Source organism: Pongo pygmaeus, chromosome 8, assembly GCF_028885625.2.
Source record: "Pongo pygmaeus isolate AG05252 chromosome 8, NHGRI_mPonPyg2-v2.0_pri, whole genome shotgun sequence".
NCBI classification, from domain to species: domain Eukaryota; kingdom Metazoa; phylum Chordata; class Mammalia; order Primates; family Hominidae; genus Pongo; species Pongo pygmaeus.
In genome coordinates, this window is record NC_072381.2 from 16,255,412 (window position 1) to 16,282,090 (window position 26,679).

The 26,679-nt window shown below is 37.6% G+C and overlaps 1 protein-coding gene across 1 annotated transcript in view; it reads right to left on the bottom strand.

Moving 5' to 3' along the window:
* Positions 1 to 1,182: 1,182 nt before the first annotated feature.
* LOC129044972 (uncharacterized) overlaps positions 1,183 to 26,679 on the bottom strand; it is a 28,716-nt gene continuing 3,219 nt past the window's right edge. The window contains exons 2-4 of the mRNA XM_054503296.2: positions 14,154 to 14,206; positions 3,598 to 4,344; positions 1,183 to 1,306 (exon numbers count right to left, since the gene is read on the bottom strand). Coding sequence (XP_054359271.1) covers positions 1,300 to 1,306; positions 3,598 to 4,344; positions 14,154 to 14,206 — 807 coding nt within the window. The 3' untranslated portion in view covers positions 1,183 to 1,299. The remainder of the gene's footprint in view (positions 1,307 to 3,597; positions 4,345 to 14,153; positions 14,207 to 26,679) is intronic.

The window sequence follows — 26,679 nt, forward strand, 5'->3', positions numbered from 1 at the left end:
AATGTAAGTGATTTTGTATCCTGAGACTTTGCTGAAGTTGTTTATCAGCTTAAAGAGCTCTCAGGCTGAGACTACGGGGTTTTCTAGATATAGGATCATCTCATCTGCAAACAGGGATAGTTTGACTTCCATTCTTCCTATTTGGAAGCCTTTATTTCTTTCTCTTGCCTGGTTGTTCTGGCCAGGACTTTCAATACTATGTTGAATCGCAGTGGTGAGAGAGGGCATCCTTACTGTGTCCTGCTTTTAAAGAGGAATGCTTCCAGCTTTTGCCCATTCACTATGATGTTGGCTGTGGCTTTGTCATATATGGCTCTTATTATTTTGGGGTATGTTCCTTTGATACCTAGTTTATTGAGAGTGTTAAACAGGAAGGGATGTTGAATTTTATCAAAGGTCTTTTCTGCGTCTATTGAGATAATCATGTGGTTTTTGTTTTTAGTTCTGTTTACATGATGAATCACATTTATTGATTTGTGTTGATCTGTGTATTTTGAACCAACCTTGCATCCCAGGGATAAAACCTACTTGATAGTGGTGCATAAGCTTCTTGATGTGCTGCTGGATTTGGTTTGCCAGTATTTTGTTGAGGATTTTTGCATCCATGTTCATCAAGGATATTTGCCTGAATTTTTTTTTTTTTTTTGCTGAAAAATCACATTTTTTAAAGCTCAGAAATAACATCAATACACTGAATCATCATAACTCTACTTCTCCTATACATATAATGAACGAAAAAAACTATTGCTAAAAGATAATTAGTTGAGCAGTTAGAATATAATTACACTTTTTGGTAATGATAGACTGTTCTTAGAATAATTATATTACAGTGTAGTATGATTCTTTTTTGTGTACCTTTTATAGTACAATTCTTTATCTCATTTGATAGAGTAGGTTTAAAATTCCTTTTTGAATCAAATACATCGATTCTAAAGAATTCATGTAAAAATCTTATCCGTGGGTTCTACTCAGTATGAACAGAAATTTTTAATAGTCCCAGAAAAAAAATTCAAGTAACTCCTTTTTTTTTTTTTTTTTTTTTTTAAAAGACAGAGTCTTGCTCTGTCACCCAAGCTGGAGTACACAGATCTTGGCTCACTGCAAACTCCGCCTCCCAGGCTCAAGTCATTCTCCAGCCTCAGCTTCCCTGGTAGCTGGGATTACAGCTCGAACTCCTCACTTCAGGTGATCTGCCCGCCTTGACCTCTCGAAGTGAGATTTGAGTAACTTCTCAGCAAATCAGTCTCACCAAGTTATATTGCTTCAGATATTGAAAAGTGCATTTCTTTCCTGTTATTATCAAGATCTGGAAATGGGAATTGAGAATAGCTTTTAAAAACTGTTTATATTTAAACATTTGAAGAAAATGTCATTCTTAGTGTTCATTATTTCATACTTGTGATACCGCTTTTTTCTTGGCACTCATAGCCTCTCCCTTAAACAGAAAGGCAGGTATCCTGTATAAGTCAATAAGCTGAAATGGCAAGGGTCTTTGCTTGCACAAAATCTTTGTCCCACCAGGCCTGGAAGGGGCCCAGGCAATGTGTTTACATTGTTACTACATTTTCATAAAATTTGTAATAAGAAGATAGTTTATCCTTAACTGCTGCCCCTGTAACTTTGACAACCCTCTCTCTATACATCCTGTTGTGCTGGAGTGGTCCTCAGGCTTTTTGGAGGCTCTGACTAAATGGAATGTGAGTTGGAGAATTTTTTTTCCTCTTTTTTAAATGTATTTTTTGTTCTTTCTTCTTTTTTTTTAGTTGGAGGTACTTTCACTATGAGTTTAATGGGATATTTTTATACAATTCATAGTTGTTCAATCATACTATTTATACTTTTTTTTTTGCAGATGGAGTCTCACTCTGTTGCCAGGCTGGAGTGCAGTGGTGCCATCTCGGCTCACTAGAACCTCTGCCACCTGGGTTCAAGCGATTCTCCTGCCTCACCCTCCCAAGTAGCTGGGACTACAGGCATGTGCCACCATGCCCAGCTAATTTTTGTACGTTTAGTAGAGATGGGGTTTTACCATGTTGGCCAGGATAGTCTCGATCTCTTGACCTCATGATCCACCCACCTCAGCCTCCCAAAGTGCTGGGATTACAGGCGTGAGCCCCCAGGCCTGGCCCATAACTATTTATACTTCTTACTTTAGTTGTCCTCATATAGAAACATCTTTCAAAATCTGGCCAAGTGCGGTGGCTCACACCTGTAATCCCAGCACTTTGGGAGGCTGAGGCAGGTGGATCACCTGAGGTCAAGAGTTCAAGACCAGCCTGGCCAACATGGTGAAACCCCATCTCCACTAAAAGCACAAAAATTAGAAGGTGTGGTGGCACGTGCCTGTAATCCCAGCTACTTGGGAGGCTGAGGGAGGAGAATCACTTGAACCCAGGAGTCAGAGGTTGCAGTGAGCCGAGATCGTGCCACTGCACTCCAGCCTGGGCAACACAGCAAAAACTCCATCTCAACAAAACAAAATAAAACAAAACAAAACAAAACACAAAATCCTCCCTGCATTATGACATGATGTGAACTTGCAATACCATCAGATGAACTTGTCTGATGAAGCCTGCTACCGGAAACCTGAGGATAGTGTAGGAGAAACCAAGAAACAAATTCTTCCCAATCTTATAGCTCATATTTGAAAGAAACTTTCTAGCAATGGTCTCACAGTTGGTAACAATCCAAAGTAGGGCCACCAGATATTACTGATAATGAGTTATAAAGCTTTCAGAAAGTGTTATAAGTTATCAATACTAAGAAAAAAAATCAATCATGCTGGAGGAAAGATTAAATTATCTTTCTCTTCTGTCCATAGAAAATGACAGAGTTATTGTCAAAGAAAGAAGCAATCAAAACATGCAGCCAGAATAAGGAGGAAACAATGCTTTTCCATTCAGCTTGTTAACAAAACATGTTATTTTTCTGAACTTTGTGATATCTGCAGCATTTGTAAATATTTTCAAATGGAAACAAATGTAATTTGTTGAGTGTGTTTTTCTAAATAGTCACGTTTGTACATAATTTTTAATAGTAATTTTGCATTCTTTTTCATATAGAAGGTTCCTCAAATTTGATAATCTTCAAGATCTTAAACTTGAATAGACCCCTGCTCAAAGAGCAATGCACCCTTTTCCAATAGCTGGAGGATTGAAGAGGTGAGGTCAGTAAACAAAAATTGCCATCATTCCCACAACTCTCACACCACAAAATATTTAGCTTCAGAATATCTCAAGATGGAGAGCGCATTGCATTTCTAAAATAATCCTCAACAAAAATATGTGTAAGTCAGGGAAAGAACGTAAGGCTTATGGTTTTATGGTGAATTTGATCCTTAAAAGTATAACCTCCCAAGCAATCTCTTGAATTTTCTTTTTATTTTCATTCCTCACTTTTTAAATAACAGCGCAAGAAATGCATCATGGGAAGCATCAGGATGGGGAAGAGGATGCCTTTCTTTTATGGATTCCAAGAAGGTTGTTAGAAAAGGGAATATAGGAAAAGTGAACTTGAAGACCTGGAAATCAGTAACTTTGAGATCATTAACTTTAAAATCACACTAACCAGTGAATCTCACAGAAAGTCCCTGAATACCTGTGTGGGGGAGCTGTCCCCAAGTTGAATTGAGAGGTGACAGCGTGCTGGCAGTCCTCACAGCCCTCACTCGCTCTCGGCGACTCCTCTGCCTGGGCTACCACTTTGGCGGCACTTGAAGAGCCCTTCAGCCCACCGCTGCACTGTGGGAGCCCCTTTCTGGGCTGGCCAAGGCCAGAGCGCACTCCCTCAGCTTGCAGGGAGGTGTGGAGGGAGAGGCGCAAGCGGGAACCGGGTTGCGTGCGGCGCTTGCGGGCCAGCTGGAGTTCCGGGTGGGCGTGAGCTTGGCGGGCCCGCACTCGGAGCAGCCAGCTGGCCCTGCCGGCCCTGGGCAGTGAGGGACTTAGCACCCGGGCCAGCGGCTGCGGAGGGTGTACTGGGTCCCCCAGCAGTGCCAGCTCACCGGCGCTGCGCTCGATTTCTCGCCGGGCCTTAGCTGCCTTCCCGCGGGGCAGGCCTCGGGACTGCAGCCCGCCATGCCTGAGTCTTCCCCCGCCTCCGTGGGTTCCTGTGCAGCCCGAGCCTCCCCGACGAGCGCTGCCCCCAGCTCCAGGGCGCCCAGTCCCATCGACCACCCAAGGGCTGAGGAGTGCGAGCGCATGGCGCGGGACTGGCAGGCAGCTCCACCCACAGCCCCAGTGCGGGATCCACTGGGTGAAGCCAGCTGGGCTCCTGAGTCTGGTGGGGACGTGGAGAGTCTTTATGTCTAGCTCAGGGATTGTAAACACACCAATCAGCACTCTGCATCTAGCTGCTCTGGTGGGGCCTTGGAGAACTTTTATGTCTAGCTCAGGGATTGTAAACACACCAATCAGCACCCTGTATTTAGCTCAAGGTTTGTGAGTGCACCAATCCACACTCTGTATCTAGCTGCTCTGGTGGGGCCTTGGAGAACCTGTGTGTTGAAACTCTGTATCTAACTAATCTGATGGGGACCTAGAGAACTTTGTATCTAGCTCAGGGATTGTAAACGCACCAATCAGCGCCCTGTCAAAACAGGCCACTGGGCTCTACCAATCAGCAGGATGTGGGTGGGGCCAGATAAGAGAATAAAAGCAGGCTGCCCGAGCCAGTATTGGCAACCCACTGGGGTACCCTTCCACCTTGTGGAAGCTTTGTTCTTTCGCTCTTTGCAATAAATCTTGCTACTGCTCACTCTTTGGGTCCACACTGCTTTTATGAGCTGTAACACTCACCGCGAAGATCTGCTGCTTCACTCCTGAAGCCAAGGAGACCACAAGCCCACCGGGAGGAACGAACAACTCCAGACGCGCTGCCTTAAGAGCTGTAACACTCACCGCGAAGGTGTGCAGCTTCACTCCTGAGCCAGCAAGACCACGAACCCACCAGAAGGAAGAAACTCCGAACACATCCGAACATCAGAAGGAACAAACTCCAGACACGCCACCTTAAGAGCTGTAACACTCACCGCAAGGGTCCGCGGCTTCGTTCTTGAAGTCAGTGAGACCAAGAACCCACCAATTCTGGACACGGAATCACTCTGCTCTAGAATAGACAAAACAGGGTTTTAAGGCAATGGTGGTCACACACACCAAGCCATAAGCTAGACCTACGTGTGATGGCCAGCTGGCCCTCAATCTGCCTCTGACTCTTTCTCCCTTCCCTTTACTTAGTTTTCCTCTTTTGCACTCTCCCCTTTCATCTCTGGCTTTTTCTTCTACCTGTCCCATTTTTCACCCCTCCAGTTTGGCAGCTGTCTCTATATCCAGCTATGGTCCCGCTTTTTCTTCCTTTCACTCTCTGATTTATCTTTCCTTCCTATCCTCCCCTTTCTCCTTGCATCCTCATTCTCTTTTTGACAGATATGAATTCAAGTTTTTAAGTTTGTGCAATTTTTAGAGTGGTTTTAGGTTTACAGAAAAATTGTGCAGAATGTACAGAGAGTTCCTATAGCCCATATCCATCCCTCCCTCCCCCTATGTTAACAGCCTGCATTAGTGGGTTACCTTGTTACAGTTGATACGCCAATTCTGAGACATAATTATTAACTAAAGCCCACAGTTCACATGAAGCTCGACTCTTTTTGTTGTGTGCTTCTGTGGATTTTGACAAATGTCATGTATCTATGATTACACATTATATAGAACAGTATCACTGCCCGAAAAAATTTCCCATGTTCTATCTCTTCATCACTCGTTCCTTCTCCCCTACAATTACTTTCTTAAAAACTAATACCCAAAACTTCACCTATGTGGCCATCGACAAAAAACAAAGTTGATTTATTTCCAGGCAGTCTTGTAGATGTTTAAGAACAGTAACTCATATTCCATTCATTATTTCATTTGATTAGTATAATAATTGTCTCCACTTTAGGGATGAATCTGTTGAATCTCAGAAAATCCAAATGACTTGTTCAAGGCTATATGACTAATTGAGGATGGGTGTGGATGGAGCCAGTATCCATATTTGCTGATGGTTGACCAATGGTCTCTCTACGCTACCACTTCTCAATTGCCCTGAGCTTTATCAGAGACGACGGGAGTGTGTTAAGGAGGACACCGATTTGTGGTTCATGACTTTAAAGGATTCTGACAGTCCTCATCTATAATACATTTATCAAAATGTACAGCTCAAGTGCTCTTATGCAGACTTTGATGACGCACAGAAGCATTTAATAACATATCTCTAAAAATTTACTTCATGTGAACTTTTAGATATTCTCCTATCGTATCATCCATAGATTAGATTATTTCCTCCTGCCGTCAACCCACCCTCCCAATATTTACGGGTTTGTTATTCTTAGTAAAGTGCCAGTACCATATATTTTACAATCAAACCAAATTCAAACAGGAACTTCTCAGCACTTTTAGTTTCAACTGCAATCTCTTAGCCATGCAGTTTTGTTTCACGTTGTTCAGACATTCTGTATACTGTTGATTCACACACAAAGGATAGCTTTTTGCCCAGGTAAAGACAGTCTCAGCCATGCTCGTTTTTTGGTTTTTACTAACACTCTCTATGTGATGCAGAGAGCACAGTTTTGTTTATGCTGACAGCTGTGTGTGAATATTTTTACTATTTTGAGATGTGAACAGGTTGACTTCTTGGGTGTACAGGCAAGCGAGTACATTGTTATTGGCACAGTAGCACTTCCTTGCAGATTAATAATAGATTTTCTTAGTTCGGACTTTTCTCAGTGATACTACCAGATCACGAAATGCATAATAATCATATTTAAGTTCCAAAATTTTTCACCAAATGCAATGATGAAAAATTTTAATGTAATTAGTTAAGTGATTACTCATGTGGCAGATAGAATTAAAGGTAGGATATTGCAGGAAATCATATTCGAGCCAGATTCCTTGTCCCAGCTCTCAATTCTGCTTTAAGATAGACACCTTTAGAAGCTGTTCCTTCATTCAAATGACTAGGATACAAGTACATCAGAACTTCAGCTCACTAACTTCAGCTTTCTGAAAGCTATCCATTGGTCAATGTATCTTAAGTTTTGAAGTTGGACCATGAAAACAATTCAACTTGTTCTACTAGTCATGAAACTTATTTTTAAAGTGTTAATAGGCCTTATTTTTAGAGCAGTTGTAAGACTGTAGAAATACTGCACACAAAGTACAGAGAGTTCCCAGGTACCCCCTCTCCCCCTTGTTGCTGAAATGCTAGGGTTTCGGTCTAGGTCCTGCTGTTTGCTGCACAGAAAGCCAATCACTGAGTCAATGAGTATTGCCAGGGAAGAAGGCTTTATTCTGGTGCTGCAGCTGAAGAAATGGGACATCAGTCTCAAATCCACCATATAACCAACTAAAACAAGGGGTTTATATAGCATGGAATAAGAGTAACCATTTGTGGGAAAATAGGAATTAGGGAGGGGTAAGGAAGAGTTGAACCACATAAAATGCTGCTGAGAATGTAAATTAGTTCAGCCACTGTGGAAAGCAGTTTGAAGATTTCTCAAAGAACTTAAAACAGAATTACCATTTGACCAAGCAATGTCACTACTGGGTACATACACAAAGAAAAAGAAATCATTCTACAAAAAAAGATACCTGCACTCATATGTTTATCACAGCACTATTCACAATAGCAAAGACAGAATCAACCCTGGTGCCCATCAAGGGTGGATTCGATAAAGAAAATGTGGCACATATACAGTGATATAGTTTCACTGTGTCCTGACCCAAATCTCATCTTGAATTGTAGCTCCCATAATCCCCACATGTCACAGGAGGGACCTAAGAGGGAGGTAACTGAATCATGGGGGCAGGTGTTTCCTGTGCTGTTCTCATGATAGTGAATAAGTCTCATATGATCTGATGGTTTTATAAAGGGCAGTTCCCCAGCACTTCACCTTGATGCTGCCATGTGAAGAAGAACGTGTTTGCTTCCCCTTCCACCATGATCATAAGTTTCCTGAGGCCTCTCCAGCCAAACTGTGAGTTGATTAAACCTCTTTTCTTTATAAATTACCCAGTCTCAGGTATGTCTTTATTAGCAGCATGAGAATGGACTAATACACACATCGTGGAATACTATGCAGCCATGAAAAAGAATGAAATCATGTCTTTTGCAGCACCATGGATGCAGCTGGAGGCCATTATCCTAACCAAATTAATGTAGAAACAGAAAACCAAATACTGCATTTTCTCACTTATAACTGACACCCAAACATTGGGTACACATGGGCACAAAGGTGGAAACAATAAACACTGGGGATTCTAAAAACGGGGAAAGAGGAAGGAAGAGGAGAGAGGTAGGAAGAGGAGAAAGGGTTGAAAAACTACCTATGAGGAACTATGTTTACTACTTGGGTGACAGAATCATTAGAAACCCAATATACCCATATAATAAGCCTATACCTGTACCCCCCGAATCTAAAGTTAAAAAAAAACAGACCCACTCACTGCCTTCATAGAGCATACATTTCATAACCATTCATTTGAGATAGCTAATTCATCCACTTTATGCTTTCTCTCATTACCTTCAATTTTAAAAATTACCTTTTTCACTAGGTCTTAAAATTGTGGAAATGGGTGCTATATTTCCTAAGTGCTGCCTTATCATCAAGGAAAATTCATGAAGTTATATTCTTTCTGCTGAGAAATAAAATAATAGAGGCCAGACTGTAAGTTTCCTGAGGCTGTCCCAGCCATGCTCAACTGTGAGTCAATTAAACCTCTTTTCTTTACAAATTACCCAGTCTCAGGTATATCTTTATGAGCAGCGTGAGAATGGACTAATACATACACCATGGAAATGGGGATATTCTTTCTGCTGAGAAATGAAATGGTATAGGCCAGATTGTAGGTTTCCTGAGGCCTTCCCAGCCATGCTCAACTGTGAGTCAGTTAAACCTCTTTTCTTTATAAATTACCCAGCCTCAGTTATGTCTTTATTAGCAGCGTGAAAACAGACTAATACATGGACAAGGAAATGGGGATAAAGTCAACTCAGTTTGACTTCTACTTCCCTAAAAAGAGCAGAGGCTCTCATCCCCTTTCTCTTAACTACTGAGTCATCTTGAAATCTAGATCATCACTAGCCGTAAAGTCCCCTAAATAGAAACATACCAAAGCCTGAATAAACCATTGATCTAAAAGTCAGCAAAATCTTCTTTATCCTCACCTATATAACTGGTGTTTGTAACACATTTGCTAAAATTTGTTTAAATTTCTCTGTCTGGAATCATAGTGTTAAGAACAGCGGGTAGAAAGTGTTATGATCTTCACTTGATAGACGCTACGTGTCAGAATTTTCATTAGCAGTAACTTGCTGTAGTAATCAACTTTTAAATTTACTGTTTAAGAAATTACCTTAAAATGTTTACTCTTTAAAAAATTGGGATAAATGCTTACTGATGCAATACCCTTCCTTTTTCACATACAGGAAGAGTTGGGAGTATACAGGATTCAGCAAATTTCTATATATATTAGAATTTCGATAATAGAAATAAATTGTCACACAGGGTTCAGTCTTAGGAGAATGTAATTTTGATATACTTTCATTTGGGCTGTCTTTGAGCTTATTTTTAGGCAGTGAGTCATTTTGAGTTGAAATATTGTTGTATGCCCCAGGAGAAGATGGTTGCCAAACTCTTGCTTAGGAAAGGAAAACAGCAGCTAATTCACTCACCCAAAGCACAGGGCAAAGAACAAATGCCAAACAAATTGGAATCTTTTCCCCGGCTTTCATTCATTGATGTGGTTAAGTGCAGGCTGCAGTGAGCAAAAAATGTCTGATATGATTTTGGAAGGGCAATGAAGCAGCCAACAAAGACTGTGGTGCTATTCACGATATAGGTCCCTTAATTTTAAAAAATCTAGAGTACTTTTGTCCAATGTAACTTTCTACAATTATGGAAATATTCTTTCTATATCAGTGTTGTTCAATATGATAGACACTAGACACATGTGGCTAGAAACCGTTTGTAATATGACAAGTGCAGCTGAGCAACCTAATTTTTAATTTCATTCAATTTAAATTAATTTAAATTTAAATAGCCTTCTCTTGCTGGTGGCTACAGTATTGAACAGGTCTAGAGAGAAAATCATCACTCATAATAGGATTAGTCTTGTGGAGAATAGTTACTAAAGACTGATTATATGAATTGAGAAAATAGATTTAAGAGAAACTTGGAGTTAGTAAAAGTGGATATCTATCTCAAAGCATGACAAGCTGGGTTCAAATCTCACTTCTACTACTCACTGATTTTGTGAGCATCATCAACCTGTTATGCCTTCTTCAGCCTCACTGTCCTACTTTGTAAAACAAATTAATAAATATAGCAGTGCTCGATACATTCCCCTTTAGGAAAATATAGCATCCTCAGAATATTTTACCCTTAGTAAAAGAAAAAAATGGCTAAATAGTTGACACATGATTTAAAAAGACAGTTTGAAGTGAACTTTATTATCAATAGTAACATAGCTATATATTTAGTGAGCCCTTATAATGGGCCAGCCATTCATATTATCTTGTTTTACCCTCATCACAACTGTAATAACAAAGTCTTGGTATCATTCATTCCATCTTACCCATAAGGATATTCAGACCTTGAGAGAGTAAATAATTTGCTCAAGGTCATACAGCTATTAAGGTTTAAAAACAGAAGTTGAATTCAGGTCTCTACAGTTCCCAAAAAAGTGTTCTTCAAGGCCGGCCATGGTGGCTCATACCTGTAATCTCAGCACTTTGGGAGGCCAAGGTGGGCAGATCACGAGGTCAGGAGTTCAAGACCAGCCTGACCAACATGGTAAAACCTTGTCTCTACTAAAAATACAAAAATTAGCCGGGTGTGGTGGCATGCACTTGTAATCTCAGCTACTCAGAAGGCTGAGGCAGGAGAGTTGCTTGAACCTGGGAGGCAGAGGTTGCAGTGAGTTGAGATCGTGCCACTGCACTACAGCCTGGGTGACAGTGTAAGACTCCGTCTCAAAAAAAAAAAAAAAAAAAGTGTTTTTCAATAGGTACTTTGCCGTCTTCATACAGTATAGTAGCAAGAACTGTCACATCTGTTTCCGAAAATAAAGTGTACTAAATATTCTGATAAACCCTCCCACTATAAAATACCTAGGATACTAGAAAAAAATATAACAATCCTCTGCTAAATGTGTACCTGAGCATGCACACATGTAAGAGAAACCCCAATGGTCAAACATGAAGAGAATGCTACAACATAGTTGGTAAGCGAAGAAGACCCATGGTTTCTTACATATGATACCTAAAGTACAAAGAAGCACAGAAATTGGATTTCATCAGAATTAAAACTTTTTTATTGCAAGAGATAGGATGAATACAATGAGAAAACAACCCACAAAATGGGAGAAAATATTTGTAAACATTAGCTTAATACCCCAAATATACAAGGAAGTCTTACAACTCAACAATAAAAAGACAACCCAATTTTTTTAAAATGGACAACAGATTTGAATGCACATTTTTGCAAAGATGATATCCAAATAGCCAATATGCGTATGAAAAGATACTCACTATTGTTAGTCACTAGAGAAATGAAAATCAAAACTACGGTGAGTTACCATTTTATACTCACCATATGCCTATAATAAGAAAAGATAGATAATAATAGCTGCAGGCAAGAATGTGGAGAAATTTATACTCTTATACATTGCTGGTAGAAATGTAAAAATAGTGCAGCTCTTTTGTAAAAACAATTTGGTGGTTACTCAAAAGTTAAAGATAGAGTTACCATATGACCCAGTAATTCCACTCCTCAGTGTATACTCAAGGGAAATGAAAAATTCTCTATATCCACACAACAATGTGTATATCTATATTTAAAGCAATACTATTCATAATAAACCCAAATTGGAAACAACCCAAATGCCTGTGAACCTATGAATTATTAGACAATATGTATTATATTTGCACAGTGGAATATTATTCAGCCATAAAAAAGAATAGCATTTTGATACATTCTACAACATGGATGAACCTTGAAAACATTATGCTAAGTAAAAGAAGTAAGTCATAAAAGACCTTCATTGTACAATTTATTTTGTAGAAAATGTCCAGAATAGGCAAATCCATAGAGATGGAAAGTAGATTTGTGGTTGTATCAAGCAGGAGGATGCAAGGCACAGGAGATGATGCTAATGGGTGTGAGTTTCTTTTGGGGATGATGAAAACGTTATGAAATAACACAGTGATGACAGGTGTTAGCTTTGTGAAAATACTAAAATTCACTTAATTGTACACTTTAAAGGAGTGAATTCTAAGGTATGTGAATTCTATCTCAATAAAAGAAAAATAGAAGTCAATGCCACATCTGCTAAGATTTTAATGGAAAGAAAAGACAAAATATTGGTAAATTACAACTAAGATCTTTGCCTAAAGCCTAGGTCATCAAACAGCTAGGGAGGACTAGGAAATACCTACTTAATGGCATTACTTGTGTGTCCCAGAATAGGCAAAGACAAGAAATTGATGTTGGGTTATGGTCCCATGGAATCCTGGCAGAAGAACACACAGCCTCCTGGGAAGAAAGCAAGGCTCTCATGCTCTCCACAGACTAAGATCAGCCAAATTTAAACTCCCAATTTAAAATTACTGAATACTGAAAGAAATTGTCAATGTTGACCAGAAGCCTGCAGAAACAACAAAAAGGCACAATTAGAACCATCAAGAATGCCACATACTGGAATTACCAGACACAGAAATAAGATTAACCATTACAAGATTAAAATGACCAACATATTTTCAGAAAAAGAAAGAAAGAAAGAAGGAAAGAAAGAAAGAGAAAGAAAGAAAGAAAGAAAAAGAAAGAAAGGAAAGAAAGAGAAAAAAGAAAAGAAAGAAGGAAGGAAGGAAACAGCTTAAAGAAATAGATACATATATATTCATAAAAATGTAAAAATATGTAATTGGTCATTTAAATCAGATTACTATACCCAAAGAGAAAATTTGTTAACCAAAAAAATTATGGGAAAAAATACCTAATGTGCAGCATAGAAATAACAATATAGAGAAAAAAAGAGAGAAAAGAGACACGGAAGATGGAAAAAAATAAAGGTGGAATGCACATCTAATTAGGGTTCAAAAAGGGAGAAATAGAATGAGGATGAGAAAATATTAGTACATGGCTGAGAATTTTTGAAAATTGATGAGATTTGGGGAGCATAATTATAAAAAAAGAAATTAAAATAATATGGAGGAGAGATTGCCTACAGAAAAGTGACCGTGAGACTGGAAACAGTTGTTTCAACAACAATCACAGGACTGAAGTAACCAACTGATTATTTCAAAGTAAAGGGTAAAAATAACTTTTAATAAAAAATTATCTTCTAAGGCTGGGCACAGTGGCTCATGCCTGTAATCCCACCATTTTGGGAGGCTGAGGTGGGTGGATCACTTGAGCTCAGGAGTTCCAGACCACCGTGGGCCACACGGTGAAACAGTGTCTTTACCAAAAGATACAAAAAATTAGCCAGGTGTAGTGGCATGTGTCTGTGGTCCCAGCTATTTGGGAGGCTGAGGTTCGAGGTTTGCTTGAGCTGGGGAGGTGGAGGTTGAAGTGAGTCGAAATTACATTGCCGTTGCCCTCCAGCCTGGGCAACAGAGCCAGAGCCCATCTCAAAAAAAAAAATTCTGTTCCAGTTAGACTATCAATCCAGAACAATGTTGAATAAAGATATTTGAGGCAAGCAGAAGCGGGTTCGAATTTCTAATATATGTTCCCTAAAAATTTCACAAGTAAGGTTAAGATGCAAAAAGTATTGGTAAGCAAAGAAATCACTAAACATTTAGGAAAATGAGAGGCATCCATTGCTGGCTTTGCAGTTATGTGGGTCAATAGGCATTCATCAGGTAAGACGTTCATGAACTGCCCACAGGACTAAAATTTGCTCCCAATATTGTCAATGGATACCCAGAATAGCCTGGGTTTTTAGCCATTCCAGTGTGTGTGTGTGTGTGTGTGTATGTTTCTCACAGGCTCAAGAATGCCTAACAATATTTTCATTTTAATTCAATGGTTTTTCTTTGTTCCTTTGCCAGAATCATACAGTGAGTTCATCTAACTCTGAATGGGCAGCACCTGCTCTGTTTCACACACAAATTCTACATACCCAGTGGTATGACCAGTGACAGGCATCTCCAGGCCTCTGAAAATCATATGATCCTAGAATTGCAAATGAGTTTACAATTCATGATTCAAGCTTCAGAGATCATGGGAAACAAAGACGTTATTCAAATCCACAGTCTCTTCCTACTGTGAGATAGTGATTGCATTTTAAACAATAACCGAAATTAACACAAACCTCTAGGTTTTAAAACAGTTAAGCTCTAGACTTGTGATATAGGATACGCAATCACTAAATTATCTTATTTATTTGCAATCCATAGATTCCATGGTTTCTCACAATCAGTAGTTTATTGAAAGTAACAGAAGTAAGAGAAGAATTTTGCTCACTGAGTGGGAAAAGCGCCTTTCAGAGTCCGCAGGGTTCAAGATAAGGTGTATGCTACTGTGAGTTAAGTTTTCTTTCAACTATAGTCACTGCTGAATTCAGTGGTATCCACATTCAACAAGTTTGTCATCTTTAAGGTAGACAGGAACAAAACAAATGATTAACCCGAGTAGAATTTTTAGCCTCTCAAAAATATGTCAGAAAGGAATATGGTCTAACAGTTGTCTCCATTCTGTGATATAATTTTAGGTAGAAAATAAAATCTTAGAAATTACATTAACTCTGCTATTGAAAAGATCACCTCATACCAACAACCAGTCAATCAATAAATACCTAAGTACATTTTAAAAATATGTAGGTGAAATTGGCTATTCCAAATAATGAAGAACACTTGGAAGAAGTTGCCTTATTAATAAACTTAGGGAACTTCCCTGACAGTGCCTTTATGCACACAGCATTCAAAACACATTGCAAAACATTTATTTTTTATTAGCCTTCCATTTGTTTAATTTCTTTTGGCAGTTGTGATTTTTACAGTATAGATGATGTGACTAATTTATGTTTTCCTAACTGGACAGTTAATTATTCTTGTATATATTAATTTTGCACAATGCCTAAATGTTTCCAGAGAACTCTAATGAACTAATTAAATAAACCAAAACACAATCCAATTTATGATTCATCCATCACTCATCTGCTACCGATTCCAATATCCCCTCGCTTCCCTGGCGTGCATGAGTTAGCAGAATATACATGGAGAAAAACAGAGCTATAATAATGCTTTGTATTGGATGTCCTGTGGCTGGCTGATAATTAATATTAGCAGGTTATATTTCCATTAGAGAAAGAGTTATACGATATTCAGTTGTTTGGCTCAATGCCTTCCATTTTGTGTTTTGAGGCACACTAACTTCAGTTACCCAACTCATGATAGTGAAGCCTATCAGTTCCTCCCCGCTCCACTCAATTAGGGGTAGCTAGCCTTCAGTAGGGGGGTGGGGGGGCGAGAGAAGGAGACCCTGTAACTCTTCTAATTTTTGCAGCTGCAGTGTGAGTCACTTTAGTCTCTCAGTGACCTGGAAATATAGGCATTTGCTTTCATTCATGCCTCTGTTGAAATAATCCAATTCTTGCAACAAAGCTATATTTCCCATACAAGAATAATAGTGTGAAATTCAGAAATATTTTGAAAATCTACTTTGGAAATTTTTATTGTTTTTGTTTCTTTTTTCTATTTTTTTTTTTTTTTTTTTTAGCCTTGCTCTATTACCTAGGATGGAGTATAGTGCTACAATCTTGGCCCACTACAACCTCTGCCTCCCAGGCTCAAGTGCCTGTCTCAGCCTCCCAAGTAGCTGGGACCACAGGCACAGACCACCATGCCTTGCTAATTTTTTGTATTTTTTAGTAGAGATGGGTTTTGCCATGTTGCCCAGGCTGATCTCAAACTCCTGAGCTCAAGTAATCCTCCTCCCTTGGCCTCCCAAAGTGTTCTGATTACAGGTGTGAACCACCATGCCAGTCCTAGAAATGTTTTACAGGCCTTTAGTGCTATGCAAGTATCAGATACATATGAAATAAACTTCATAAGAAGTTTAATATTACTGTCCTGAATTTTGGTTATTGTTCATAAACCTTAAGTGTTGAAAGATTCTCTGATGTAACCTTCTAGTCAAACATGTCCCAAGAAGTTATGTTAAAAATAGGGAACTGGGAATACTGGTGATTCTTATCTAATATATTCTACCCAAGGATGAGAGAAAATTTAAAATTACCTTCAATTTTTAAATAGAAAATTTAAAATTACCTATTATTAGAAACACCGATAGGTAAAATTTGCTCATTCTCTTTTGTTTGATTTAAATACTTCCTTACCCAGAACTAAATTAGTTTTGGGCCAAATCAAATTACAAACAAATCTAATCGTCTCTTGTACAGAATAGGTCATCAGGAAGCCTGGGGGAAGCCAATGTATTGCCATCTGCTGGTTGGTCTTCTGAGGTTTCATGATCTGGCTAGGCTTTTGAAGGTCACGTTCAAAATCTAAATCTCCACAAATAAATTTAGGATTAGAAGGTAAGAAATGACCCATTTTGTTTTATTTTATTAATGTTTATTTCTAGGCCACAGCTTGAAAATCAAAGGTATTTAGCTGAGTCACAGATATCGTGGCTTTACTAAGCGGTTTGTTCATCTCTCTTCACTTAATTTTCTTTTAAATTGCTATGTATTTGAGAGTAGCCAGACCAGCAGTGAACAGGGGAGATCTGGTACAGGGGAAGAAAAGAAAAAACTGCTGGCTAGCACCTGTAGGGGGTGACACCACTTATGAGACACATGTCTTGAGGCATTTCAAATGATTCTTGGCAGGTGTATCATAACCAGATCCTCAGCCTATGCCAGGGTACCTGGCCGTTGTAATTAAAGTTACATTATAAAAAGCTCCTGCTGTTTCCTTCTTCTGAAAAATGCTGACAGAGGTTTCCTCAGACAACTATGACAGTATTTCCAACACCTCTGCATTTGCTATTCCTGTGGCTGCAAACAACAGCATCCACCTTTACATTAGTTACAATGCAAATTAGGGAGGCAGTGAGATGCAACCAGCATAATTATAGAGGAGACAGGACGGTGTGCTTTTGGGTCAGGGGTCAGGGGTCAGCCTCTGTGGAAAGCGACAAGAAACAGCAAAGCTAGTTAGTTAGCTTTTTAAAACTCAAAAGAGAAAGCACTTTTCTGAACTAGGAAGAATCTCAGACTATAATATCCTGAGTATGGACAAAGGTCGCTAAAGCTTAGGGATATGAGGCTGTCAGTGTGAGATTCAAAGAGGTAATGCAATTTTATTTCACAGAAAATTTTAGGAATCCAGTAAAGAGCTATCTATCTGGAATGGTTAAATCCCCGGAAACAGAGGAATAAATTAAAATGACTTCTTGAAGACTTGCAGTCATATAATTATAAATGATAAATGTGTGTAATAATGCTTTGGTACTCTATATCTAAATTTAATACTCCTAAGAACTAACAATAGTGACAAAAGATAGCAGCTGCTTTACAGATCAAAATACCAGCTTCCCCTTCACTAGAAGACAATATTAGATACTTTTCTTTAAGTGCAGATGAGATACCTAAGGAAACGTGAAGCTAATAGCAAATATTATAACTAGGTAGGAAAAGCACACTGAAACTGAAATATTATAAGTAGGCAGGAAAGAGCACTGAAATTTTGTCTTACATATTCTGTCTACTCTCTTCAGTCTTGACATGCCAGCCTACGTAACTTTGGTGAGATTGTCTGCAGACTTATTTTAACTACAGGCTCACAAAATCTCGCCATAAAGGGAATCATCTCAAATTGTCTAACACAAGCTAGTTACCATCAGATTAAGCTGCTTTAAATAAAAAATGTTTTCATTTAAATAACTAAAACTGCAACACTTCTCCTCTTTCCATTTGCTTATAAAACCCCTTTCTGTGGTCATTCATTCATTTATTCTCACCAAAATGTTTATTGAGTTATTTGCCCTGTGCCAGAGACAGATCAAGGTACTGGACATACAAAAGTGAATAAGCCAGACTCAGTTTCCCTCCCCTATAAAATGCAGTTTAGTCAAGAAGTCACATAATAAATAAACAAATCAATAAATAAGTAGGAGGTATAAAAATGAACAAATCAGAACTGCTCTAGGATACTGTCATTCAAAAGTGTATACACACAATTCTGTAGTAAATAAGCAATAAAGCCTTGTGCCAAAACACCACAGAAGAGTTTAAAAAGGATGGCCTTTGACATTTGACTTTCTTAGACATGAAGTACTTTCCCATGCCTATGTCCTGAATGGTAATGCCTAGGTTTTCTTCTAGGGTTGTTATGGTTTTAGGTCTAACGTTTAAGTCTTTAATCAATCTTGAATTGATTTTTGTGTAAGGTGTAAGGAAGGGATCCAGTTTCAGCTTTCTACATATGGCTAGCCAGTTTTCCCAACACCATTTATTAAATAGGGAATCCTTTCCCCATTGCTTTCTTTTGTCAGGTTTGTCAAAGATCAGATGGTTGTAGATATGCAGCATTATTTCTGAGGGCTCTGTTCTGTTCCATTGATCTATATCTCTGTTTTGGTACCAGTACCATGCTGTTTTGGTTACCGTAGCCTTGTCGTATAGTTTGAAGTCAGGTAGTGTGATGCCTCCAGCTTTGTTCTTTTGGCTTAGGATTGACTTGGCGATGTGGGCTCTTTTTTGGTTCCAAATGAACTTTAAAGTAGTTTTTTCCAATTCTGTGAAGAAAGTCATTGGTAGCTTGATGGGGATGGCACTGAATCTGTAAATTACCTTGGGCAGTATGGCCATTTTCACGATATTGATTCTTCCTACCCATGAGTATGGAATGTTCTTCCATTTGTTTGTATCCTCTTTTATTTCCTTGAGCAGTGGTTTGTAGTTCTCCTTGAAGAGGTCCTTCACGTCCCTTGTAAGTTGGATTCCTAGGTGTTTTTTTCTCTTTGAAGCAATTATGAATGGGAGATTGCTCATGATTTGGCTCTCTGTTTGTCTGTTGTTGGTGTATAAGAATGCTTGTGATTTTTGTACAATGATTTTGTATCCTGAGACTTTGCTGAAGTTGCTTATCAGCTTAAGGAGATTTTGGGCTGAGACAATGGGGTTTCTAGATATACAATCATGTCATCTGCAAACAGGGACAATTTGACTTCCTCTTTTCCTAACTGAATACCTTTATTTCCTTCTCCTGCCTTCATGAGCAGGATTCTGTGACAGGAATATTCAGTTTTATAATAAAGAATACAAATTTAGGCTTCTGGAAGTTAGCATACTTTTACCCTATAGAGTTTTAAGAGTTTTAAGCTTTATAGAGTTTTAAGCTTTTCCTCCACCATATCTGGGTCTCTTTTGACTTAGAGCCCCTGGGGCACCCTGCTGTCTTCAAAGACTGTTCATCATAACTATACATCATTTGGAGGGGAGACTAAAATTCTAAATATTATTGGAGGGATGATACATTAAAAAGGACAGAAAATATCAAGTGTTTGCAAGGATATGGAGTAACTGGAGCTTCATACTCTGCTAGGAGTGTAGTGTACAACCACTTTGGAAGATTGATTGGCAGAATATTGACATATCCTATGATCTACCAATTTCACCTTTAGTAATACACACAACAAAAAAGAGCATATATGTTCAAGAAAAGACAGATACTAGAATTTTTGTCAGATGAGTAAGTACAGGAAATAAGAAAAAGACAAAAGAATTTTTGTAGCAGGATTGTGTGTAATAGCTAAAGGCTATAAACCTCTCAAATGTCCATCAACTGCGGAATGGATAAATTGTGATAAATTCACAAAATACAACACTACTCAGCAATCAGAAGGAAGAAACTATAACTACAAGCAACAATATGGGTAAATATCACAGATGTAATATTGAGCAAAAACATCAAGGCACACAAAAAAAGCTAATATAATATGATTCTACTTATATGAAACAGAAAAGCAGGGAATAAGAATGCCAAGAGAAAAGAGAAAAGTGGTTACATCTGGGGTCATTGTAACTGGAGGAAAGAAAACAAAAGTTTTCTAGGTCAGTGTTACTATTATTTTACTTTATCTGGAAGCTGGTTACATTGACATTCATTTAAGGAACATCATCCATATGCGCACTTACATATAACATAAAAGTTTCGTATGCATCAATAAAATATTTCAAGTGAATATTTTTATTAAAAAAATACTAAGAAGCATTAGTATTCCTAGGTCTCCTGGTCTGTCCTAAGAGTTAATACCCTTGGGCCAGCCTGAACCTCATGATAATCTGCATTCTTCTTCCTACCCTCTGTGAACACCAACCAATTTTGGGATAATTCGACAAGTTTTTCTTTGTTATTGTCCTTTCTTTATCCTCACCATACTTCATGCATTCACTTTAAAGTCACGTTGTGTAACGACTTACAACTAAAAATCCATTATTTTAATTGACAAGTTTTGATAGCAGATTGCAGCATGTTGCTATTTCTGCTACTGGCTCAGCAGACAGGAGCCCTTCGAGGGCTGTATTAATAGTAGTTTTAGAAATAGCACGTGAGAAACTCTACTTCTAGGGAATAAATAGTAACTTTGGGATGGAACAACTTTTGGGAATGAGGGGCGAGGGTAAGGTACCATTGCCATCTAAAAGGCCTGCCAATGAAATGAAATTAAATGATGCCTAAAAGCATCTGCAAGCTTGCTTAAAATGGAAAACATTCTCTCATCTCTTTCTCCTTAAGTCCCTTAATGATTTCCCATGGTCTTTCTCCATCCAACTTTCCTTCTCTTGGATTTGATTTCAAAGGGTGCTCCATGACATTTCTCTACAGTCCAGCATGGTATTCAACAGGCCTCCTCCTTGTGTTTGGTAATATTCATTTTAGTAACAAAACTCACAGTATTCTTTTTATTCTAGTAGCTTAACGCTGAATTACAATTTCAACTCTACTTATAAGAATCCCTTTAAGTAGCCTTGTTAAATCACGAATGGAGAAAACTCAGTTTGATGCTATTTTTCAAGCCCTGAATATCCAACCCCCCACTATCCTCTCTGCCTTCTCCATCAGTTTTCCTGTTTTCTCTAGAATAATTAGAAAGGAGTGATTGAACTCCAGTTTCACTTGAGCTGGCATCCTGGGAAGTTCTTCCCTATGAGGCTAAACATCTGCCTAGGTATTTCCATGTTTCGTTCTGGCTGTGATGTGATGCTGTATAAAATAGATGTCCCAGTAAACTTCTTGTTAACAAAACAGCAGCTTGACAGCTGGTATAAGCAGACAACCAGCGCATTAAGAGTTCCAATGTATTCTTAGCTTTTCTGCTCTACTGTGGGAGAAAATCTAGTTATACTGGAGCAATTTGAAGGAAGACTCATATCTGACCATTAACACATACTTACCATCTCTTAATTCTAAGGGGTTTAAAGGTGGTATGATTGAAAACAGCCAGATATTTTGACAACCTGTACCAACATAGCTCATCTTTTGAGACTAAGAACTGGGACCACCTATGTCAACATACTTTGACTGTTTGTTCTAGGAAGATAAAAACCTTAAACAAATACAATACTTCCCTGTTAGCTTCAAGAAACTTGCAAACCAATTTTTCTAGGCTAACAGTTTGCTTGAGTGCACAAATAGCTCTCCTACTGAGACAACAGATTGCTCACTTGAGCAAACAGCTCTTTTCTACTTATTACAATTGTTAGAAGACTCTTATCTTGCTATATCCACAAATTCTATTTATGCCACAAATTTGTCCAGTCCCAATCAGTTCCCTGCCTTGAAAGAACTGCCTTAATCCACTTGAGCTCAAACCTCCAAACCATGTTTCTACTTCTACTCCTGACTTCCTTCTTCTGATAAACTACTAAGACTTTCTTTCTTTCTTCTTTATTTCTCCCTATGTATCCACCTGTTTATCTGTTGGTCTATCCATCTATCCATTCATCTGTTCATCTATCAATCCAGCCAGCCAGCCACCTATCTCTCTGTCTATAGATTGATCAATCAATCGATCAATCTATCTATCTAAATGATGTTCTTTCTTACTACAGTAAATCTGACAAATATGGCTTTGCTTGATCAAAGCAAAGTTTTTCTGGTGATCTCCTTGAGAATCTGTAATCAACAAGTAATAAAAAGGAATGTTACTATATTATTGTGGATGGGTTATAAGAATAAAAAGTTGTTATACTAACTATATTGGACACAATATTAATGAATTCCTTTCTTTCTTACATTTTCATCTTATTAGTCATAAATATTTTGGATGTTAAAAATTGTGAGATACGTAACTACACCCAGCTTTTTCAGGGGCTTGATTAAAAAGGAAAGAAACTTTGATGCCATAGAAAGCATCTGAAATCAAAGGATTTGTGAAGGTGGACCTTAATTAGCATGATTAATCAAAGGATAAATATAACATTATTCAGTTTATTTTTACCATACAATTAGATTACAGAATTCTTAAGAAAATTAAACCTTTCAATAAAAAAGAAGGCAATCCAACCTTAACTGTAAACTTATTTTTAAAATCCTACTCAGACTGAGACAAAAAAAGCAATTTATCTGTCAAGTAAGATACTAATGGCTTAATTTAACCTTCAATAAAGTGTAAAAAAATAACAGAAAGGTATAATAATAAAGCACAATCATTCTGGAAGCAACAAGACTTCAATTACATCTTTCTCCAGGAAACTCCAGGCTGAAGTGGGGGCAAAGTTTAAAGATGATCTCCTGTTCTCACGAATGTCTACATGTAAACCAAGGAGGGAGATATACAACTCCAGTCAGATATAGTCATCTAGTTCCTTATATATGTGGTGGTTCTAGGGTGCAAGAATGGTTTTGAAGACTTTATACAATTATGATTGAAAAAAATAAAACTTTTATCTAAATATTAACTCACTCAATGAATAGTTCTGGGATTCTTACTCCCTGGTCTAGGGAGCCATGTTAGTTGATTATTCTTGAAAAGAGTTACTTTTAAAAACTCGTAGATATTTCAACGTAAAAGTTTGTTACCAGTATAAATGCACAGAGGCTTTAAGGAAAGATAAAACCAATGTGACTAGAAGGAAAAGTATGTTATGCAGAAATTCTATAGCAAAATAACAGGGAAGAAATAGCAAATATGCAACAGCACTAATCGACAATGCCTTTCCGTCAATCCCATGGCCTTCCAGCAACCATTTCTTCCCTTGATCCATAGTTCCCAATCCCCGCAGGGCAAGCTGATGGCTTGACCACACAAATACCTTAAGTCTGGACCTGCCATTATACCATTGAGATTCAGTAAAAATGTTAAAATGACTTCTATTTCAGAATGTCAAATTTACCAAGAAATAAGTTCCTGTGAAAATACTTTTGAAATGACTGAAATAGATCTTTAGGCTCCCAGATAATGTTTTTGTACTAGACCCACTAAGACTCCCATTATATTTTAAAGAGCTAAAAGAATTTAGATTCAAATTGAGTAGGAAAAATTTTTCAGAAATCTCATAGCCAAAATAATAATAATAGGAGTAGGTTACATGCAGAAAATGTAACATGTCTACATGCACAGAAACTCGTTTGAACACATCAGCTCCAAATTTTTTTTTCTTGCAATCAATTTGTTAACTTGCTTAGAGAAATAATTAACTCAGGGCCTCGCTTTGCTTGGGCTATAAAGTTGTGCTTTAATAATGCCTGCATGTTGAAAACTTCTACACACCCAAGTGTGTATACGTTGGTGTATACGTTGCTTCTACTTTTGGTGATGTTTCAGAAGTTACAAAGCAATCTTCAAGGAAAAAAGTCAGGAGTTTAAGGAACAAATGAGATGGTAAAAAATTGCTCTAAAATTTTCCATATGTATTTCTCCTCTACTGTCCTTAAAAGTACACACAAACAGTCAAGACCTTTCAAATATCTGCTTTTTTGTACTCATCCCAGCCCACATAGAACATGCTGTTGTTTTGACCCTTTCATACATGTCCAGCTCACTGTGATTAACTTACATATTTTCTACTGGTTTTCCTGACATTGGTCGTGAATTCACATCAACCCCCACTTGATATGATGGTTGAGTGAGAGTCAAAAAGACAATATGTAGTCAAGGGTCCCATCCACAACCTTGGAATCATTAGCTCATGTGTGACAGATCACACATATCCACATGGAGAAATAAAGAGGTAATATCTGCCTGAGCTTTCTCTTTTATAGGAGGTAAACTATTTTAAAACATAGTATTACTCTTTATCACTTTTCTCTACTTTGAAATCTCTGAGATATTCTACTGCTTTTGCTGGACAAATAAAATATGCTGCTTCCAAGAACATAGACTAAACACAGATTGTGATCCTTAGCTGTCTCTTTCTCACCCTATCTTTACATCCCATAGTTTCTCTTTCTTCAATTCATACAATTAACAACAACAAAAAAACTAAAACGCAATACCCAGTAGAAGTTTACAGTTACTTTTATAGCTTTGTTTCTTTTAAAATGTAATTCTTAGGTCAACGTCCACATTTTTCCATGTACAGTGCAAAGATGCTATCAGACAAGGCATTTTGGTGCTAATCCCAAGTGTCTCCCACATCCAGTGCAGAGCCACATTTTTCTTGACCTTAAAAATTTTGATTGTTTATGCAAGGGTTTGTTTCTGGGCTCTCTGCCCCATGACATTGTTCTATGTGTCTGTCTCATGGCCAGTAACACACCATTTTGATTACTGTAGCTTTGTAATAAGCTTTAAAAGTGCTGGTCCATCAACTTTTTTCTTCTTTTTCAAGATTATTGTGGCCATTTGGAGTCCCTTGGGATTCCATATGAAATTTAAGAGTCTTTTTTTTTTTTTTTTTTTTTTACCTCTAGCATCGGATTTCTGGAATTTCTATTTCTGAAATTTTTCTACTTCTAGAATTTCAAAATTATTGATATTTTGATAGTTACTGCATTACATTCACAGATTACTTTGGGTCATCTTAACAATAATAAGTCTTCCAGGCCATGAACATGAAATGCCTTTCCATTCATGTCTTTAATCTCTTTCAGCAATATTTTATAGTTTTTGGTGTACAATTATTTTGTCTCCTCGGTCAAGTTAATTCTTAAGTATTTTATTCATTTGATGCTATTGTAAATGAAATTGATTTCTAAATTTCCTTTTTGAATGGTTCATTGTTCATATATAGAAATGCAGCTGATATGTGTGTTGATTTTGAATTCTGCTACTTTGCTCAGTTTATTAGCTCTAACTTTTTTTGTGGAATCTTTGGGGTTTTGTAAGATTATATCATCTGTGAATGGAGGTAATTTTACTTTCTTTCCACTTTGGATCTCTTTTTTTTTTTCCTTTTCTTTCCTAATTGTTTTGGCTATAACTTCCAGTGCTTTTTTTCTTTTTTTTTTTTTTTAGTGGAACGGTACAAATGGCATCCTTTCCTAGTTCCTAAATTTATGGAAAAATATTTAGCTTTTACCACTGAGTATGGTACTAGCTGTGTGTTTTGCGCATATGTCCTTTATAACACTAAATAAGTTTCTATACCTAGTTTATTAAGTGTATTATGGAAGAGTTTAGAATTTTGTCAACTGTAATTTCTGCATCAATTGAAATAATCATATGGTTTTTCCATTTCATTCTGTTAATGTGATGTATTACATCAATTGATTTCATATTTGAACCATCCATGCTTTACAACAATAAATCCCACTTGGTCATTATGTGTAATCCTTTTAATATGCTACGGAATTCAGTTTGCTAGTATTTTGTTAAATTTTTTTGACTCAATATTCATAAGGGGTATGGGACTCCCGTAACGCATATGCTGGTCTGCTTGATTATGTTCCACAAGTACTTTAGCATCTGTTCATTTTGCTTCATTCTTTTATTTCTGCTCTTCAGATATGATCATTTCAATTACCTAATCTTTGAGTTTGTTAATTCTTTATTCTGCCTTCTCAAATCTGCTTTGAATCTTTGAATTCCTCAACTTTTTATTTCTGTTAATGTGATTTTTAGTTCCAGAATTTATGTTTGGTTCCTTTTTATAATTTTTATCTTTTTTTACTCATATTCTCATTTTGTTCATACATTAATTTTCTGATTTCCTTTAGTTCTTTGTCCACGTTTTCCTTTAGGTCTTTTGGCATATTTAAGAGAGTTGTTTTAAGGTCTTATCTAGTAAATCCAATACCTAGGATCCCTCAGGGACTGTTTCTGTCAGAATCAACATTTTGCTCTTTTGAATGAGTCATATTTTCCCATTTCTTTTCATGTCTTGTCATTTATTGCTGAAAACTAGGCATTTGACCATTATAATGTAGCAACTGTGGGAATTAAGTTATCTTCCTTCTCCAGGATTTGCTGAGGGGTTTTGTTTTTCTTTTTTGTTTTCTTTGTTTTTGACTGTCAAAGGCTATAGTGATCTTCCTGTTTTGAGCCTTTTCCAGAAAATTTTTGCAAAGACTGTTAGTTTTAATGTGAAGTTTTTCCTTTAGCTCATGTTAATAGTTTGACAAAGATTTCCTTGCTTGAACGTTAGGAGAAAAAAAAAAAAGGAGGAGGAGAAAAAAAGAAAGAAAATCTCTTTCGGTCTTTGTGGATTGCCTCTCTATCAGGGTACTTCTTTAATACTTAGCTAGGCTTCTCTG